Raw genomic sequence first — 20,486 nt, forward strand, 5'->3', positions numbered from 1 at the left:
GCAAATTATAGTCAGAAAACTTAGTAAATCGTATTCAAGTTATTATCTGTTGAGCGCCATCTACGGATTACGTACGTATGACCTCGTTTTGGTTGCTAGTATTTCATCAGGTGACACAAGGATTACGCACACCGGCCTTGACATGCTTTATTTCAGTTTCACTTGTAGTATTGCTGTAGCGCTCTGGCCTTTAAGTTTTCCCATCCAGTGATGTTGTATATGTAAATCACTGCTTCCATCTCATCTACCGAACAGATTGCGCGCATATACCGTCAGTTCACCATGGTACACGCCGGTGTCAAGTTATGTGTTCCGTTGGCAGTTGGTACGATATGCATGTGTCTTGGAGTGGCGCTTGTCTTCGTATTGGACAACATTGTACATTCTATGGTGAACACAGTAAGTACTAATAACACATGGATAGATTGTACACTAGATGCATTCTGGGGTGTATACCAGGGTGTATACTCGTGCAGATCTATAACAGTCTAGTCTGATCGGGCAGAAACTAATCGTAGTACAGTATAATTAGTGATTTTGAGCTAAGTTTTCGGAGCTTCGGATAAGGTCCTGTGTCCGGACACAATCAGCTGGCATCGGTGTCGCTGGGTGTATATGATCATACACCGATGCCAGCTGACTGTGTGTCGGGACATAGTCGTGTCTGGCAGACGTCCATGTAACCATACATGTACATGTACCTTCCATGATGTAACCAACCACAAGAACAGATCGTCAGGCCCCCCATGGATGGATTTCAGACTACACCGGTTGCTGTTATTGTCGGCAATCACCTGATTGTTTTGTTTATTCACGTGCCGAGTCTCAGGACTGAGTCGGCAGGTGCCGAAACTTGTGTGTGAACGGTCGGGACCGAGTCGGTAAACCGTCGTTTGAGACGCATACTAATGTGCAATGCACCACAGACGTGAAAAATATAATTGTTTTTTGAATCTTCTTTGCCGTTCATGTGTATGATGACTTGTTATAAATTCTCTAAGACAAGCCTACGTCACAAACTGGTCAAAATCCCCCAAACATTGCCAGCAACCAATCACAGACTAGCTTAAACAATAGCTTTCCCTGACGATAATACTTAGCAACGTTATTTCCCCCTTGCTAACTTGAAAAATCTTTTGTTTTTGTCTCGTTTCCGTTTCCGGTCTGTCTTAGAGATAACAACAGATAGATATAATTTCAGTATAGTAATTATTATTATCTTCATATGCGTATTGTTTTCCATGTTTGGGTAAAATAATAGACGAATGAGAGCGTGATTTCGGCACAAGTCGAGTCTGTCCTCTGTGGGTCCCGAATAACGTGAACCCAACTGCTGTAATCCCTCTGCAAACACAAAGGATTAATTGAACGTAGTAATTGCCCTAGGTTTGATATTATAAACGTCATTGCCTAGAAGGTGAAACTCCACCCAAAGAATTAAGTAGGTATAACCAATTTAAAATTTGGGAAGGATGGAGGAATTGTGTTGGTTGATGTGAGCTGAAGCCAAGAGAAATTAAATTCCACAGGCTCCATATTCAAGAAGAAGTTAAAAAAACATGTTCAGACATGTTCTAAGTATGAAACAAAATAAATTGCTGCCACAGTAGTGTGAACAAAAGTATGCAGAGTTTCGCAAAAGTGGGCGTGCATTCTCCAACATTTGTGGAGCTCTGCTCTTGGGGAGCATTATGTTGTTTGGCTTGACTTCTCCTTTAAGGGGGAACACTACAGTCTGGGGAGGAAGGCAATAGGCATTTCGTTTAGATGAATAAATAATGATAAATTAACTATAATTAACAAGCATCGATACAATTACCTGTCCTGTATTTTGTCTATAATTCTACTTTCCCTAAATATATATTAAATGTGCATTGAGTTTTTCATTAATTTGTTCATCAAATAAAAAAAATAACGCAGCAAAGCTGTGATGTCATAGCAATGCTGTGGCCAAGATTTTGCTTGCCAACCATGTATCTTTTTATGGTTTAAAGTGCCTGTGAAATGGCTGCTATTTCACATATAAAACTTTATTTTTGTGTATTTTAAAACGAGGCTCCTCATTAGCTTCTTATTTGCATACAGAAATTCCCCTTGTGATGTCAGAAGGGGAAGTCGCATGGCAGCTTGCATTGCCGATACGTGTAAATAAGGCAAATTTCTTGTGCAGTTTTCTCGTCTTTGACTATATTGTCACTTATGTACTTGTTCGTCGAGGAAGAATGGACCATAATGAACACATAGTATCAATTTTTGTTGCATGGGGTTGAGTTAGATGCGAAATATGTCCGTTCTGGTGTAGCTGGTCACCGTGGTCATAACAGTTACCGGCGCACTTTTGTACACTATCGCTGGACAAAATAGAATTTGACGTCGGAATTATCTCGTTATTTAGCAGGTTACTAGGCACGTCACTACATTGTTTTATTTCATCGATCGTCTGAGTAAAACTTTCAAAATTAAAATAAAAGAGAACACATTTTGACATTCTAAACATTAGACTATAGTGATCACTATAAAATAATTAAAAAAACGACAAATTACAGTTACTAAATAAATGACAGCCGCGTGGAAATAAATTGAAATTTTGTTGAAATAGGTAAACGCGTTGGGTCACGACGAGGGCAAGTGCGCTAAAAGCGGCGTTTAATTGGATAACAAAAATAATCGAGATCGACACACATACAGATAAATTCAGAGTGGATTCGAGTTAGCGTGATCCATGGCGTGATTGTCATAATTATAACATCATATTAATACTTTATTTGGTGGAAACACATTGACCAAGCCCGGATTCTTATTTCATAAATTATTACGCAGATCACAGTCCCTCTATCACTATGATAGAGGGACTGTGTGCAGATTAAGCTGTAAGCATGGAGGTAAAAAAAGAACAGAGGTGTGAATTCGACATTCAACACCAATCACCAAACAATTCAGAAACTTTTAGCCTTCGAAAATGAAAACAATTAGCAGTGTGTAAGGGCTGTGTAATTTCCTGTTTGTCGACACTCTGTTTTTGTGTCACTGTCAAAATTATTGCTACCTTTTACTTAACAGAGACTATATGGTCTCTATAAAACGATAATCAGGATCGCAAAAAAGTCAACTCATTTGAAACATTTGCCAGACGTCTCTCTCTTCTGAAATCCACCTCAATGATCATGGTCCGGAATCTACTAGTATTTCTTTCAAAAGTGTTGCGCCAGGTTTATGTTGTCGGCGTTTCTCTTTAAACCTAGTTGTTTTTTTCATGGACGAGAACAGTTTTTCCACAAAAAAAGGAATCTGAGGTTAAGTGGCTTTCTTCCACTGATGTCGCACCTTCGGATCGATTAGAAACGTGTGAATACTTACACTGTGACTATACATTTCACTGCAGCTGTCCACGACACAACATCTAAAAACTCTCCAAAAAAATAAAATAGACAAAAAAAGTAGAAAAAAAAAACGCCGTTCGAAAAATGTATATCGTTTAAAAGTATACTGAATGACCAGTGTTATTACGGCTCAGGGGTATGACTTCCTCTCACATTTTGGCATTTGGTGGCGCATTTTCGGCGAGAGTCGGAAATCCGGAAACAGTCGACCGTTTCGGGATAGGTGGGCGTGGCTACAACACGAGAATAATCTCAAATTTACTTGGATACGAGTAATCATTTTTAGCAAAAAAATCAATAACTGCCCATTTCAGTGGGACACAGATCTAAAATAGGAAACGTGAGGGTGGGCATTGCACAGGCACTTTAACTGAAAAGTGGCCACTGGTTGGCGCTCACTTCCTGTTTCTAGCTGCATGCTGGGTGAATTCACAAAATTGACATGTACAGATGTCATACAATATGAACTAAAGTGTATAACATGTCCAACAACATTTTTTGACAACAATTGAGTAATTTAAAGTTGAAAGTTTTCATACAGGGATTTTTTTAAAACAAGGGAACAGGAGCGCAGCGCCCTCATGCCATGGCCATGCACCCCCTTACCCTGGGGAGCAGATCCTCTGGCAACCATAAAATTCTGATAGACCAGAGATCACACATGGCCACAGTCTTCAACTGTGACCTGTCTGATAGTAATTCTGACCCCAAGGAAGTCATACAATGCTCGATTTTAACTTAGAATTATCAAAAACTCCACACCCTGGTAGGAAGAAACTTATCTCCCCCTCTTGGTGGCACCGCTGAATTGCAACACTACCTCTAGCAGTTTTTTTCTAGAAAAACCCCTGTTCATATACAATATGCCTTTCTCTGTGCATATCTTATTTTTGTTAACATGTATGTTATGCAAATTGAATAAGAAACTACAATTTACAAATCTTACTGATTTTTTTTTGTGGGGTTCATTGCAGAAAATGACTTTAACCAATACATCAGCAATGTACAATAGCTGGAAAAACCCACAAGCTCCAGTATATATGCAGTTCTACGTCTATGATATCATTAATTCTTACGAGGTACAACACGGTAAAGAGTTGCCTTACGTTATCCAGAAAGGTCCATATACTTATAAGTAAGTGTCTTTTTTTTTTCTTGTTCCAAATATATACCGGGGGGGTAATTTTAGTTGCTATGGTAACATCTGGTTGGATAGTTTCCGCCATGATGTTACAAAAATCATGCTCTTAGGAAGTCATATTTATGTCTCCAAAATTTATATTTTTTTCGAAAATCCATTTAAATGCAATTTTGTTTTATGAGTTTCTATACATGTACGCTTGTAATAGAGTATTACCGGTATATAAACAGCTTCAAAAAAAGTTGTTTATATTATTGTTGATGTGGGCAATTAGTATCTTTTAATTGTCATTGTTACTTGAATGTATATGCATCATTTGATCATGGAAAAACATTTGAATATGTGCTGAATACGCCAATGGATGCTGATCACTAACATAAAAAACAACAGAATTTTAGTATGAACATTGAGGGCAGTATGAATTCCATGAGACTTTTATTCCTAAAAAATTATTCTTATAAGTTTTAGTTTTAATGCTTTGGATGCTGATCTCTGACTGTTTGATCTCTGGCTGATCTCGCACATGTTTTCAGTTTGCAAGCATGCACTTGCGTAGTGACTGGTTGGAATAAACTGGTGTAGTGATTTGCACCTGGAAATAAAAATCATGACATTGTTCGCTGATGCTGTTATTAAATATTATTATACATCTGTCATCGTAATACCATTAGTTACAGCGTGCTGTAATTTTGCGGTATTGTACTTGGTATTTTCATCCTACCATATTGGGAAATGCGAATTCCAAATATGGAATAATAAAAACAAACATGGCAGCCCCAGCATTTGACCGCCCAATCTGTTCTAAACTTTTTGCATTTCGGCATTCCCATGTGGTATCCTTGGGAGGAAAAGATGTATAATAATAAAGTTATTACGAGGATACCAAAAAGTATGCACTCAGACAGTACACGGTCACATTGACCCACATCAGGCGATACTCTCGCTGTACTGCCTTTGTGCATATTTTTCGGTATCCTTGTAATAGTCTCATATTCTTGTTATTAGACGTTCGCTTGCTGCATGACAAAGAATGTAAACAAATGATGGCACAGTGCGATGACCTATAAAGTGATTCTGTGTTATAATTCAACTATTTATGACATCAAACCTGTAAATATGTTAAATTTAATTGGTATCAATAATGACATTAATATTCGTCGTTTCAGGGGTTATCGACCAAAGATTGATGTCCATTTCAATAACAATGGGACAGTCTCGTATACTCAGAATGTCACATACTTCTTTGATCGCAGCATGTCATCTGGGTGGGATAACGAGACTTTGACAACAATTAACATTCCATTAATAGTAAGTCAATTATAGTAATTCCACATTTACAAAAAATCAATGTCCTGTTTTTATTACATTCACCAGTATGGGAACATATAATGTATTGAGTTAGAGTCCTGTCAATTACTGAAATATGTTTAAAGTTCTATATTTTAGCCAAAGAAATAAAAAAATTTTAGGAAAATTCAAAATAATAAGTACAAATTCATTTAGTATTTTAAAATTAAAAATATAAAACAAATTAACAAGAAACTGCTTTTAACATATTGTTGGCTCTAAGTTGAATCAGAAAATTTCTGTTTATTTTTTGTAAAATTGTCAGAAGAAGATGAAAGTACCAGAAAAAATAATAATTTAATGCCTAACATAAATTCAATGTTGAAAAACATTGACAGAGACTTTTGCATCACAAAAGTACTATAATTTGGCAATTTCACCTCTCAATATAACTTCAATTTAACATATCCGGTAGACTACCCCTGGTACATAACAGAATCGGGGCTAATGTTTCTCTCTGCAAGTGTTGTAACTTATTTGACATATTTGTTAATTGTTTTCAGAGTGTAGCTAGCATGGCACGATACATGCCAGATTTACTGCAGACATTGATCGAGGCACTGGAGAAAGTGTCGGGTGCCGAGCTGTTTATGAAGAAAACAGTCGCTGAACTTTTATGGGGTTATGATGATGATATGCTGAAGTTTATTATGAACTTAACAAAAAAACGGTTTATTAAATCAGATAAGTTTGGGATTTTCATAGGGGTGAGTTTCGTTTACTTATAATATTTTATTTATTCTCGTCATTTGTTATCACCTATTTTATTAACCCTTGTATCAAAACATCACTTATAACCTCTGCAACATCGCTGATTTAAGGTGCTACACTACGATGTGCACAGTTATTTTAGAATACAAATTTGCCTCTGTTATTAATAGTGAAAGTTACTCATAACTCACTTTTATCTGGAATACTGAGAAGTATGGAGAACGACTGTATCATCCCAGCACAAATGATGCTGAGAAATGTTTTGATTTCATAAACCTGTTCCACCTCATAATAGAAAATGCACAAAAAGTTGAAAGAATTTTCCACAGATTGTTCAAATTCACAGAGAAACCAGGGTTCCTCAATGAGATAATGTCATTATGGGAACGCTCATTATAATGTACATAGAAATCCCTGATGGGAGGGGAATTATTCTGACTGTATTTAGTATGCAAGTCTTATCAGTTATTACTAGTCTATGTTGTGTATTTTTAATTTCTCAGATGAATAATTCAGACAATGGTATGCACACTGTTTATACAAGTGCTGATAAGCTAAATATTATTGACAAATGGCAAGGGTTATCTAGTCTACCATGGTGGAATGACCAGTATGCAAATATGATCAATGGCACCGGTTTGTAAATCAGTCAGTATTTACATGTATATAAGACAATGTCCAGCATTATAATACCATGGACAAATTTGTGTGTGATTTTCTAGTGCGTTTGAATGAATTATTCAATTATGTGTTCAAATTTCAGTTGCTGCTGCTTTTGAATAGTCCATAGCTTATACATGTATATTGTTTAATTGTGTGTTTTTTAATTTTTTTTTTTTTTACTAGATGGTTCACAAACTCCACCATTTTCTGATCGATCCAAACCTACTTATTTATTCTCAGCGGACATTTGCAGGTAAAGTAGCAGTTGATAAGATTACCTTGGTTACTTGTTTCTCTTATAGTTTTTATGTATGTTGTTTCTGTATGAGTTACTCAGTGTGACAAACGGACCTACCGGTAAATTATTCCTATTACAGTATAGGGTTTAATTTTTTACTGGGTTTTATTTTATACTTCATACTTTATAATTGCGCTAAATTATTTTAATTAATGCAAGAATACACCAGTGAATTTTAAAAATCTTACTAGTGACTATCCCTGCAACATCATATCCGGTAAAAGTATACACAGTGATTATTCTTTATTGTTCTCAGTTTCCACTACCAGCAACACTTTTCAAATAATTTAAATATGCAAATATTATACTCGTTTTTTGAAATAAAGATACAAACAAATTTATCTCTGTCATTTTATATATTCCTTTATAAATAAAACTGAAATATAATCCTTCTCTATCTACATATTTACAACCCCTCTTCTCTAGATTTTATCCAGAGTGAAGAGCAATGTGTTGTACAATTCACGTTTTGTTTCCCATTAAATTATTTAACCCAGAAATTAAATTTGTTGCTACATTCAACTCATGAAATCATTTTCAAAAAGATATGGCTGCTTTAATGGAATGGGATTAGACACAACTTGGGTTGTACCATTGTGGGTGAAAGCAACAATTGTTCATGCAGGGTCAGGTAAAACATGACCTTCCAGAAGAATCGATTGATTGCACTATTTATAATTACAATTGTGTATCTAAGCAACAAATAAATTATTGGAAAACAACAAACGAACATGGTATAATTAAGGAATAACCCCACCCCAGGAACAATTGTACCACAGTGTAACGAACATGGTATAATTAAGGAATAACCCCACCCCAGGGACAATTATACCACAGTGTAACGAACATGGTATAATTAAGGAATAACCCCACCCCAGGGACAATTATACCACAGTGTAACGAACATGGTATAATTAAGGAATAACCCCACCCCAGGGACAATTATACCACAGTGTAACGAACATGGTATAATTAAGGAATAACCCCACCCCAGGGACAATTATACCACAGTGTAACGAACATGGTATAATTAAGGAATAACCCCACCCCAGGGACAATTATACCACAGTGTAACGAACATGGTATAATTAAGGAATAACCCCACCCCAGGGACAATTATACCACAGTGTAACGAACATGGTATAATTAAGGAATAACCCCACCCCAGGGACAATTATACCACAGTGTAACGAACATGGTATAATTAAGGAATAACCCCACCCCAGGGACAATTGTACCACAGTGTAACGAACATGGTATAATTAAGGAATAACCCCACCCCAGGGACAATTGTACCACAGTGTAACGAACATGGTATAATTAAGGAATAACCCCACCCCAGGGACAATTGTACCACAGTGTAACGAACATGGTATAATTAAGGAATAACCCCACCCCAGGGACAATTGTACCACAGTGTAACGAACATGGTATAATTAAGGAATAACCCCACCCCAGGGACAATTGTACCACAGTGTAACGAACATGGTATAATTAAGGAATAACCCCATCCCAGGGACAATTGTACCACAGTGTAACGAACATGGTATAATTAAGGAATAACCCCACCCCAGGGACAATTGTACCACAGTGTAACGAACATGGTATAATTAAGGAATAACCCCACCCCAGGGACAATTATACCACAGTGTAACGAACATGGTATAATTAAGGAATAACCCCACTCCAGGGACAATTGTACCACAGTGTAACGAACATGGTATAATTAAGGAATAACCCCACCCCAGGGACAATTGTACCACAGTGTAACGAACATGGTATAATTAAGGAATAACCCCACCCCAGGGACAATTGTACCACAGTGTAACGAACATGGTATAATTAAGGAATAACCCCACCCCAGGGACAATTGTACCATAGTGTAACGAACATGGTATAATTAAGGAATAACCCCACCCCAGGGACAATTATACCACAGTGTAACGAACATGGTATAATTAAGGAATAACCCCACCCCAGGGACAATTGTACCATAGTCTTATATACACACAACATTAACACATGAGTAATATCATATCACATGACAACGAATGTATTCTGCAAATGTTTACATTTGTATAGCCCTGTCAACCAAATCCTTCATAGAGTAGAGGTTGTTGGTGCTGACTACCAATATCATTGTCATGGTCAAATATATGACCTAATGTTTGATGTATGAGTGAAGTTTGAACTTGATCTGTCCAGGCATATCAGATATATGAATCCAGGACTACATTCTTTAAAACAAAATGGCCACCAGTTGGCCATTTTGAATGTGATCCAAAAAATAAAATGATGTGCATCAGGGTCCCATTGTGTTCAATGTATGTATGTACCAAGTTTAGATCAAATCCGTCAACACACAGATCGAGATCTGGTTCCGGAATAGTGAGTCTTATCAAGAAACAAATACATGCACACATATTTTACATTCAACTTTTGATGAAAGTAAATTCCATACAAAGTATCCAAAATTTCTTTTCGTTTGGATGGCACAGTGTACAGCAGTAATCAATATATAATAAGAGTTTACACTGCTTGAAATATTCACAGAAATAAGCAAATAGGTTGAATCAGCAATAGTTAAATAGTATACGATTGTGGAAATAACACTCATTCACACAAGTTCAGGGGAAACGTGATCATTCGCATTGTTGTTAACATGTCTTTCTAAATACCAAGGACAGTGTTTCTGAATCATTTAACACCCTCTATGTTTCAACAAAAGAATTGCATTATACTGACTCATGGTGGCGCTATGACCATATTAAGTTCACATTAACCATTGTAAAATTCTATCAGACAATATTTGCTATTCCATTGTGATTTGTCAATTCATCTGCTACTGCATTTTGATTGGGTCAATTCATTCATTTTTGCTTTGTAATTGGTCAGTACATCCACTATTGCATTGTGATTGTCAAATGCAATTTTTTGATCATAACTTTTAAAAAGTAATTTTTTCATTAAAAATGATGGTATCGTAATTTCAACATTTCTAGATCGGTTTATGGAGTGTTTGAGAAAGAAGTCGAAGTAAGAGGAATCACGGCTAATCGATTTGTCCTTGACTCCTATATACTGGGCAATGTCACAGATAATCCAGATAATGCAGCATATTGTACACCTAAAAACAACTGTCTTCCATCAGGGCTACTCAATACGAGCGTTTGCCACGAAGGTGAGCTGCATTATATTATTAAGTACTGACATCAAAGCTCTCCATATATGCAATAGTTTACTCTCATTCGTATATGTTCTGCATCTATTGCTCATGGTATAACATGCTGCAACGCTATTTAGTGTCACATGCACAGTTATCATAGGGGTGTTGCTCTAAATTATGTAAATTAATGCATAATTTTCTCCATCAGAAACTTTTACAAATTGATGATGTTGTGACATTCATGAAGACACTGACACTTGACACACTTTGCTGACACTTCATAGTGATTCAAAATTTCATGAAATTTACAAACAAATTTTCTCAGAAAATAAAAGTTGTTCCCTAATGATATACTATAATTATAGTTTTGATGATTTATTTGTAGGTGCACCGATTGTTTATTCATTTCCGCATTTCCTGTACGCCGATAAAGACGTGATATTACCGTGTATGAACCCAAACAAAGAAGAACATCAAACACTAGTTGAATATGATTATGTAAGCAAACCAGTTTTTTTATTTGTTGTCTCATATATTTTTTCCTGTCCTCTTCCAATTGTATAAGGTGAAGGGGAAAATTTGGTTGAAATATAACATTTAAAAAAAAAAATTCGAAAATTAATTATATTTTTAATTACAATGACCTCATTTTTCGTCAGAATTGTTTTTTACCCAACTAACGGCGTTGAAAGTCTGCGTAGTTGGATTTTTCAGTGAAAATAGAAGTCTCCAAAAAAATTTTGGATGATTATTTTTTCGAAATTTTGAACCCCAAATAAGCGCCCACCAGCCGTAAAATCGATTTTTCGGATGGGCAAATTTACGGCAGAATCAGGTATCTTCACTTTAGGTCTGCAAAAAAGATTGTATCAGCCAGCGGATGCATCGTTAATTTGTATCCACTCTGAACACATTCTCAAGGGGTAAGTAAGTTTTTACTAGTTATGCTATGTTTGTCAAATTTTACTAATGAAGTTTTTCTTGTAGGTTACTGGTATATCGATGAGTGTTTATAAACGAATGCAAGTAAATGTCCATTTAACAAGGCAAAAAGATATCAGGTTTGAATATATCTCTTAGTAATTCTTTTGATGTGGCTTCTGTAAAATACTTTGAATTTGCTTGGAATTTATTTTCGCTGAAGGGATGATTACATTCAACTCATCAAAAGTCAGTGAAAATAAACTCTTTACAAATCACCAAAAGATTCTTTTCAGCAAAGATTAATTCCTGTTAAAATAAGTATTTTAGAGTAAAAAATAAGTAGACATGGGAATTTGGAAGTACTTTAAATTTTTGATATTTTTTTATCTCCAGAATTCATTCATTGATCTCAAATTTCATGTTCAGAGTAAGTCAGACCTCTGCTTTTCTTTAAGATAACATGAAAACCATGATTACATTTCATGTGTTACTTTTATGTTCAATGTATGCTTGCTTGGTCGAAAATAAACCATTCCTTTGTTTTTTTTGAACTATTCTCTGATGTCTAATTGGTAGAACGGGCATCTTTAATGTAATATACAGTCATTGTGTATGGTTGTTTGTCTTTTACTTTCAGTGACCTTTCTGAGATAAATGATGTTTATTATCCAGTTTTGTGGTTAAATGAGGTAAGATATTATTTAGTGACGTATTTATGCGCATATATGCAATGGAAATACAAGTAAAGATTCCATCATCACCTAATTAGTTGTGAAACAGAATCTCAGGTCGTAGCGCCCTCTTTAGTTCAAGGTTATATAATTTCAAAATCATGGCTTCCTATGCATGTACATGTACTATAATAAATTAAAACTTGCTCACTAATCAACAGTAATTACTCTCAATTCTGATTGGCCAGGATAACAAAAACCTTATTCATAAAGCAATAACATGAAGGGTTATAGAAATGGATGTAAATGTGAGAAAGCTGATTTTAGCAACGTGTCTTTTTGAGTAAACACTATTTTTATGCTGTATATTGTGCAGTAAGTTAAGTAAAAACAAAATGTTGCTTCTTTGTCTTAAGAATTATTCAAAAATGGTGCGGTGTTGAGATTAATCAATACCACACAAAAAGCTAAATTATACAATGCTTCGAATGGTATCGTTTGCATCCAATGTTTATTGTTAAGATGACAATGTATTTGACATTTTACCTTGCCCCCCCCCCCCCACATTTTGTTGTCATCTTGTACTATAATTCCTAAGGTTTGCTTGACAAAACTGTATTTTAATCTGTGGCCATCTTTTCCACTTGCAAGTGAATTAATGTACAACATCGGTATGTATAGGAGCGTATATGCTGAACTTTTAATACATATCAACATTTTGGCAATTAAAAATAACAATCAGGGCAAATCATTGATAGTTACAGCTATTACCGCTTTAAATAACAGCAAAAAAATATCATGTTCTTTTCATTTTGAAAGCATTTCATAATTGTGACACAAGTCTTCACATGTTCAGCTTTTTTTTTCAAAGTATGATATATTTTGTTAAATAGGACGTTATAATCCCATAGGAATTAATGTTGAAAATTATTTCATGAAAAATGTATAATATTCATGACAACCATGATACTCGATTTGTAAATTCATATGATTTTTTCATTGTATTAACATGATTTTACCATAAAAATAAAATCATCATTGCTTGGCATAATCTTTGTACAAAAAGTGGTTCAATGACCATTTTTTTATTAATATTTGGTACAATAGATATAATACAGCATATAACAAAGTACTTTTAATTAGGGATATGTTATTCTGTCTCCACTCTAAAAAAAAATAAGTAGTTCAATAGCCCACCTCAACTGAACCTCTAATGAGTAGTAGGTAGATAAACCGCTACTTCAATGCATAATTCCTAACCCACTGCACTATTTCTGTTGTTGTAGTAGTAGTTTTGATCTGGGCACAAGATGCACTACCTAATTACCACTGATGACTCCTTTGATACCTTCTAATCACTAAAAGAAATTACATAGTTAAAGCAAGTGATGTCTCGGTTTTTATTTGGTTTGCATAACAGTCAAAATTGTCCATATGCATAGTAGGGGAAGCTTTCACAATAATGAATATTTACATGTTGGTAATGGCAATGTTTGGAAATATGGTGACAAAAATTGATAGTTTAGTGTGTATGCGTCATACTTGGTCATCGTTAAAGGTTTTTTATGATGATAAGTACAGTTATGAGCAATAATTATGTTTTGAACATCATATAGTACATATAGTGTGTGCAGTATGTAGGTAAAAACCAATCGGGTAACAAGAACAGTAATAGAACTGTATTTGCACACGCTTAGTCCCGACATGGAAGGTACTAATGGCTACCTTCCATGGTTCTGACAATAGTTCCGCTTTTGAAGAAGTAACAATATTGGATCTATATATAATACATTTCCCTTTGATTGTATATTATGATGCAGTAAACCACTTTGGCTAAAATATAATACATGTGCTGTGTTCACTTTGTTTTTCGTATTTTTCTTCCAGTCGTTTACAATAGACGAAGCCAGTGCCACCAAATACAAACATATGGTACTTGTACCTCTGTACTTGGCCAAAATAACGCCATGGGTTGTGTTCGGTATTGGATGCCTCATTGTCATCATTGCCCTGATTTTGTTGGCTAGAAAACAAAGAAGAAGATATCAGGTACAATTCCAATACAATTTTTTTTGTCATCAGTTGTTTTACATTGCCAATAAGCAGCTCTGCATTGTTGATTTGTTTGAAGTGTCTTTATCATTATGACTAAATCGTTGAAACTCAAAACTTTGGAGATTAAAATATTCTATGTATTTAGAGTTATGCTACATAATAAATATTTAATATAAAAAAAATATTATTTATTGCATTTCAATTTTACTATGTTATTTGTGCATGAATGTACTTACATGTATTACATTTGTAAACAATGATTTTCTATATTTTATTTATTTAAAATAAATTATTTCCCTCTCCTACAATAAAATCTGTATTAGAAGCCGCATCCCTAATAGAAGTCGCACCCATTTTTTTTTAATAATTGAGAACCAAAAATTCATCATTTCTCATAGATGTGTAGATGCTCTATTAGAAGCCGCATTCCCTCTATTGCATTGTACCATTTTAATAGAAGCCGCGGTTTCTAATACAGATTTTACAGTACTGATTTTTTGGTTTTCTCAGTTTTGCTCTATAATTAAACCTCTACTATATTTCACTCTCATTCCCAATACTGCAATTTTTACTACATTTGACTCAAGGCTTCAGACATGACATTAACTCCGTCACAGAATTCATTATTATCTTATTTTTTGTATTATTCTCATGTTATTGATAATATTCCATTAATTATTACTTATAACATACCTTGCAAAATAGTGAAATTTGCTGATAATAACCCAAAAATTGATGTTTAATTTACATTCACCTTACTAGCTAGTGTAGCAAAAACAAACTGATATGTTTTGGGGCCTGTCAGTGTTATTAATGAACTACCTGATAACTTCCCTGTTTTTTACTTTACTAGACGCCTCTGCATGGTAATTCGATACAAGAGAATCACGACAAGGAACCCATACTGGATGGAGCAACTGCAGAAAAAGCTTAGAACAATGGAATCAGCATGTACATTACCAATATACTGGTCGATCAGATGAATATGTATGACATTGCACAGACAATTGATATACTGGTACAGTGTTGATATTTGCTGTTATTCACCAAAAACCAAATAATATAAAAAATATGCAACAGTATTTGAACAAATCTCAGTTATTTCAAAAGTGAAGGTGGTTTTATAGAGACCTGGCCAAAATTGAATTTATTTATTCAATTCCTGTAGCTATGTATATATTAGTAATCACAACGTACTATTTCTCATATTTGTACATTTCACTACAGCATTGCTATACTTTATCAGACGAAATATGCATTTCAGCTGCCCTTAATTTGCATAACATATTGATGATAAATTTTGTGAAAAAAAATACATAACCAACTATTCCAGTGTTTTGCAGTTTGGGAACAATGAAAACATATTGATAAAAATCAACTTTACAAAGCACTTTAAACATTTATGATCAACCACTGTGTGTTTCAGCATGGAGCATTATGTGTGCTAATACAGTATATTCATTGGCCACAGTGTTTTATGCCTTGTACCAGCCAACACACCAGTCAGGTTTGGGGCGTGAAAGAAGACAAAATAGGGTGATGCACGTATCACTTCAAATTTAACACACACTGATGGTATACCTTAAAAATATAATTAACTTCCTGCATTGCTAGATTGGATTCAAAGTCAATTCCAATATGACTGTCGATAATTCCATACTGTTATAATTCGAAAACTCAATGTTTATGGCAACACTGAGTTAAGGACACAAGTCATTTTTCAAAGGTTTACAAAATGTTGTGTTTTACCAAACCATTCGTTTGCAGTTACTTTTACCAAATACGTGCGAATTAAGAAATGAAATTCAGGATAAACTCAGATTATTTTTATGTAACATGTACCATTACTGGTTTATTTTTTATACTGGACGACGGTTGATTAAGCATCAATATCTAATTTATTCAGATGCTGGTTATAGATTCAAATTAATTGTCATTTCAATTAATTTTGTAATTCATTCATCTTTACCAATTAACTGAATAACAGACTATACAAAAAATATAGTAATTTATTCATCTTTACCAATTAACTGAATAACAGACTATACAAAAAATATAGTAATTTATTCATCTTTACCAATTAACTGAATAACAGACTATACAAAAAATATAGTAATTCATTCATCTTTACCAATTAACTGAATAACAGACTATACAAAAATTATAGTAATTTATTCATCTTTACCAATTAACTGAATAACAGACTATACAAAAAATATAGTAATTTATTCATCTTTACCAATTAACTGAATAACAGACTATACAAAACATATAGTAATTCATTCATCTTTACCAATTAACTGAATAACAGACTATACAAAAATTATAGTAATTTATTCATCTTTACCAATTAACTGAATAACAGACTATACAAAACATATAGTAATTCATTCATCTTTACCAATTAACTGAATAACAGACTATACAAAAAATATAGTAATTTATTCATCTTTACCAATTAACTGAATAACAGACTATACAAAACATATAGTAATTCATTCATCTTTACCAATTAACTGAATAACAGACTATACAAAAATTATAGTAATTTATTCATCTTTACCAATTAACTGAATAACAGACTATACAAAACATATAGTAATTTATTCATCTTTACCAATTAACTGAATAACAGACTATACAAAAATTATAGTAATTTATTCATCTTTACCAATTAACTGAATAACAGACTATACAAAACATATAGCTGAATCCTAAAAGCTGAGATGATTACGTAAACGATTATAAACCTACCTTAGACTTCAATTTTTTTAACATAAGACATTAAATTCATGTTTTAAGCATGACCTTGGGATTGTGTTTTTCCCAATTGTTTCATCTCAGGCTTATAATATTCTTATAGACCTTCAAACTCTCACATCTAGACTTTTATCTGAAACAGACCAAGGTGTGCCTTCTTCTCAAAATTTATGAATTTGTGTCTGGTCTATATGGAGTAACTACCTGCATGACATATTATGTGTGTTGCATGGAGGTTGGATTCTATTCATAGTGGTTATGATTATACTAATTTTATTCAGGTTCTGAAAATTCATCAGTATAACATAACATAAGTCCTATTAAAATAATGCTTCCCAAGTAAAGATAGGTACCGTATATACACTTCAAAATACTGTAAATAAATTTCTATATAAATTTCAGGTCAACATTATTCTATTTAATTGATGTCCGCTAGATTAACCCAACTGTTGCAGTTTTTATAATTCATTCTTTGTTTGTTTTAATCTTAGTTTAAAGCAGGAGGGTCATGACCTATGCACGGGGGAAATGAGTCAATAAATTGTTTGTAAACAATGACACGCTATGGCCATCTGACGCATGCGCAGGTGACAACTTCCCCTGCTTTAATTCAAAATATCCGTGACTGATCCGTTGTAATGAGTATCCATTTTCATTTATTATTCACGATATGGTATGAAATGTCTCCAAAAGAATAGATCATATCAAAAGCTGCCTCGTCTTTGATTGGCAGCTTACAAGTCATGCTACTACTTATACTTACCCCTGAGAATACACTGTTTTAGAAATCAACAGAAACATTATCCTTCTTTGCTGTTACACTATTTGGTTTACTTCATGTGCTGTTTGAGCACACACAAACTGATAACATTTCTGCGCATATGCAATATTTAGTACAAAATATTAGTGATATTTCACTACTAAAGATACGCAACATGGTTATGTGAAAATGAACAAAAATAATCGTCTAGGTGAATGTGTGTTAAAGTTCTAGATTTAAAATTTTTTTTTTTTACTTATTTCAGGATTTAGCCTTTTTTATTCCATTTAAAGAAAAGAAAAATATGCATATCACCGATTATATATAGTACCATAACTTAATTAGACAATTACTTTTTTACTTGTCTGCAATTTATCAAAAGTAATTTTTCCTATTTTGAAAAGTACTTTATAGTCATATTATTGACAGCCGGTGGTATCAAATTTGACAAAATTAATGTGGCAAACAAAACTAAGGTTATCAATGAGCATGTTGCTGCCTTGGCTCATCTTACGTCAGTATTTACAATTTCTGAAAGTGGACAACACTTTTGATTACAGTTTTGTTCAATTTCAATAATTCTATGCAGAAACATCAAATGTGAACATCAAAAGGTTCATCTTTAAGATTATGAATTGTTCATTTCTGTCTTTGGTATTTTTTCTGTAAGAAAGAATATTTAATAAAGTTTTTTACATTTTGGGTAATTTTATTTTAGGTAGAAGCCTACTCATAAATTAAAATACCCATAATGTAATTAATTTCTCAATAAATTGTACTCCAAGGCAATATAAGAATATTGACTAAAAAAAGTTGGGGGTCACCAGCCTTATTTTCGAGAAATTTATTGTTGTTGTATTTGGTTGTATTTTAGTGGAAAGTTGCTATTTTGGTACTATTATAACACTTTTACCATAGGTTCTTATAGCAGAGATATTATGCAATATCTCAAAATCTAGCCTGGTGACATAGGCTGAAAAAATCATATACTGTTAATGATGGACTTTTTGTTGTTCAGAATTATTTAAAAATCTGTCTTTTAAAAAGTGCAGTATTTCTTTAACATTGTGTTCTATGGAATTGTTCTGAAAATAACGATTTTCAAGAAATATTAGGAAATGTTTCTCAAAAAGGTTAACTGTAACACACAAAATAATGCTATTTCATTATATCATGGGACATTAGCTTTATGATTGTACATAATAAACTGATGAACATTTTCATGCAATTTATGACCAATTTTTATGAGTCTGATTCCAGCTCAGGTGCGAGAAAACAATTAGAAACCAAAAAACGCCCACAATAAATAAATAAATAAATAAATAAATAAATAAATAAATAAATAAATAAATAAATAAATAAATAAATAAATAAAGCTTATTATAATTTTTAACTGGGCTGCTGTACATTGCATTTCAGAACAGCTGTAAACAGTTGATACATTAACATAAATGCTACCCATATGCAAATGAGCTGCCACACTTGAGAATCAAAATTCCAAGGAGAAATCACTTACGTACACTGTTCTAAAACAGTATTCCATTGCAATATGTATTATTTCTGCCATTGTTTTTATACTATCAGCAGTAACTTGGAACTAAATACAGTGAAAATATTATCGAATTCCAGTGTCGATACTGCTCTGCAACTGTGTCAATATTTTACAATTAAATAATTTATTAACATTGCATTGCAAGTTAATATATGGGCAATTGATGTGTAGTGGATTTCTTAATTACGCACAATAAATGAAATGTTTTCTTAATTTGTATTGAAATATTATGTGTGAAAAGTGAATGTGTGAATCACATGTGCCTTATTAATTGCTGACGACTTTCAAAAGTACATTGTGTGTGATCATCAAATAAATAATGAATTTTACAAATAATGAAATATTTAATGTATTGCATGTAATGAATATTGTTGTGTTGTATTGTAATTGTTACAAGAGTAATTTGCAATGACTGGTTTATTTATTAATTGGAATAATAAACTGCAAATGAAATGAAACTACTGATGTACATGTATCTTTGTGTTTAATCATTCAGTTCTGTGTCAAGTAATTAAATATCTACCCCGGAATATTTATCTCCTAGGTTTGTACATTATATGAGGTGTATGTTCAGCTTGTCAGTTCCGTAGATCGTGTGTTTGAATCCTGTGATTTAAGTATGTTGTAATATGCGTCTGTTTACATGTACGCTTTATTAAGGAGCGGTATACATGTATATGTATGTGCGTGTCATTGACCCTTTCAATTAAATTACTTCCTAATGATATACAGCAATTTCAGCTAATTTGACAATATTTTTATGCGAAAAAATAGAGATCAATTTAGTATTTTCTGTGGAAATCAAGGTTATAAATAGTGCGCATGACATTAACTTGACGCGTCTGCGAATGCGCAGGTCAAAAGACAATGATTATAAATAAAAACATCAACGTCATTGTGTCAAAGATTTTTTTTTTACATATGATTAATTTTCTTTTAAATATATTCATGCGTCTCTCGTCTGTTTCTATAGCTATTTTATACTTGTTTGAGCCCACGTGACTTCCGATGTGAGCGAGGAATATAACCATGATTTTCTCCAAAAGAAATAAGCTGAT

General features: G+C 33.5%; 1 protein-coding gene across 1 annotated transcript; it reads left to right on the forward strand.

The window, feature by feature from the left end:
• The first annotated feature begins 130 nt into the window (after positions 1 to 130).
• LOC102804484 (lysosome membrane protein 2-like) lies at positions 131 to 19,886 on the forward strand. The gene is made up of 12 exons (XM_006819690.3): positions 131 to 399; positions 4,355 to 4,515; positions 5,688 to 5,829; positions 6,372 to 6,575; positions 7,083 to 7,215; positions 7,426 to 7,495; positions 10,543 to 10,721; positions 11,092 to 11,204; positions 11,694 to 11,767; positions 12,268 to 12,319; positions 14,189 to 14,350; positions 15,210 to 19,886. The coding sequence occupies exons 1-12, from the start codon at positions 283 to 285 to the stop codon at positions 15,288 to 15,290; spliced, it is 1,488 nt and encodes a 495-aa protein (XP_006819753.1). The 5' UTR covers positions 131 to 282; the 3' UTR covers positions 15,291 to 19,886.
• Positions 19,887 to 20,486: the final 600 nt, after the last annotated feature.

This window comes from Saccoglossus kowalevskii, chromosome 4 (genome assembly GCF_978046115.1).
Source record: "Saccoglossus kowalevskii chromosome 4, keSacKowa6.1, whole genome shotgun sequence".
Classification (NCBI taxonomy): domain Eukaryota; kingdom Metazoa; phylum Hemichordata; class Enteropneusta; family Harrimaniidae; genus Saccoglossus; species Saccoglossus kowalevskii.

Coding starts and splice junctions, on each gene's coding strand:
- LOC102804484 (XM_006819690.3), top strand. CDS start 283: ATGGTACACGCCGGTGTCAAGTTATGTGTTCCGTTGGCAGTTGGTACG. Junction 5,830..6,371: donor CAATTAACATTCCATTAATA/GTAAGTCAATTA, acceptor AATTGTTTTCAG/AGTGTAGCTAGCATGGCACG. Junction 11,205..11,693: donor CACTAGTTGAATATGATTAT/GTAAGCAAACCA, acceptor TTTTTCTTGTAG/GTTACTGGTATATCGATGAG.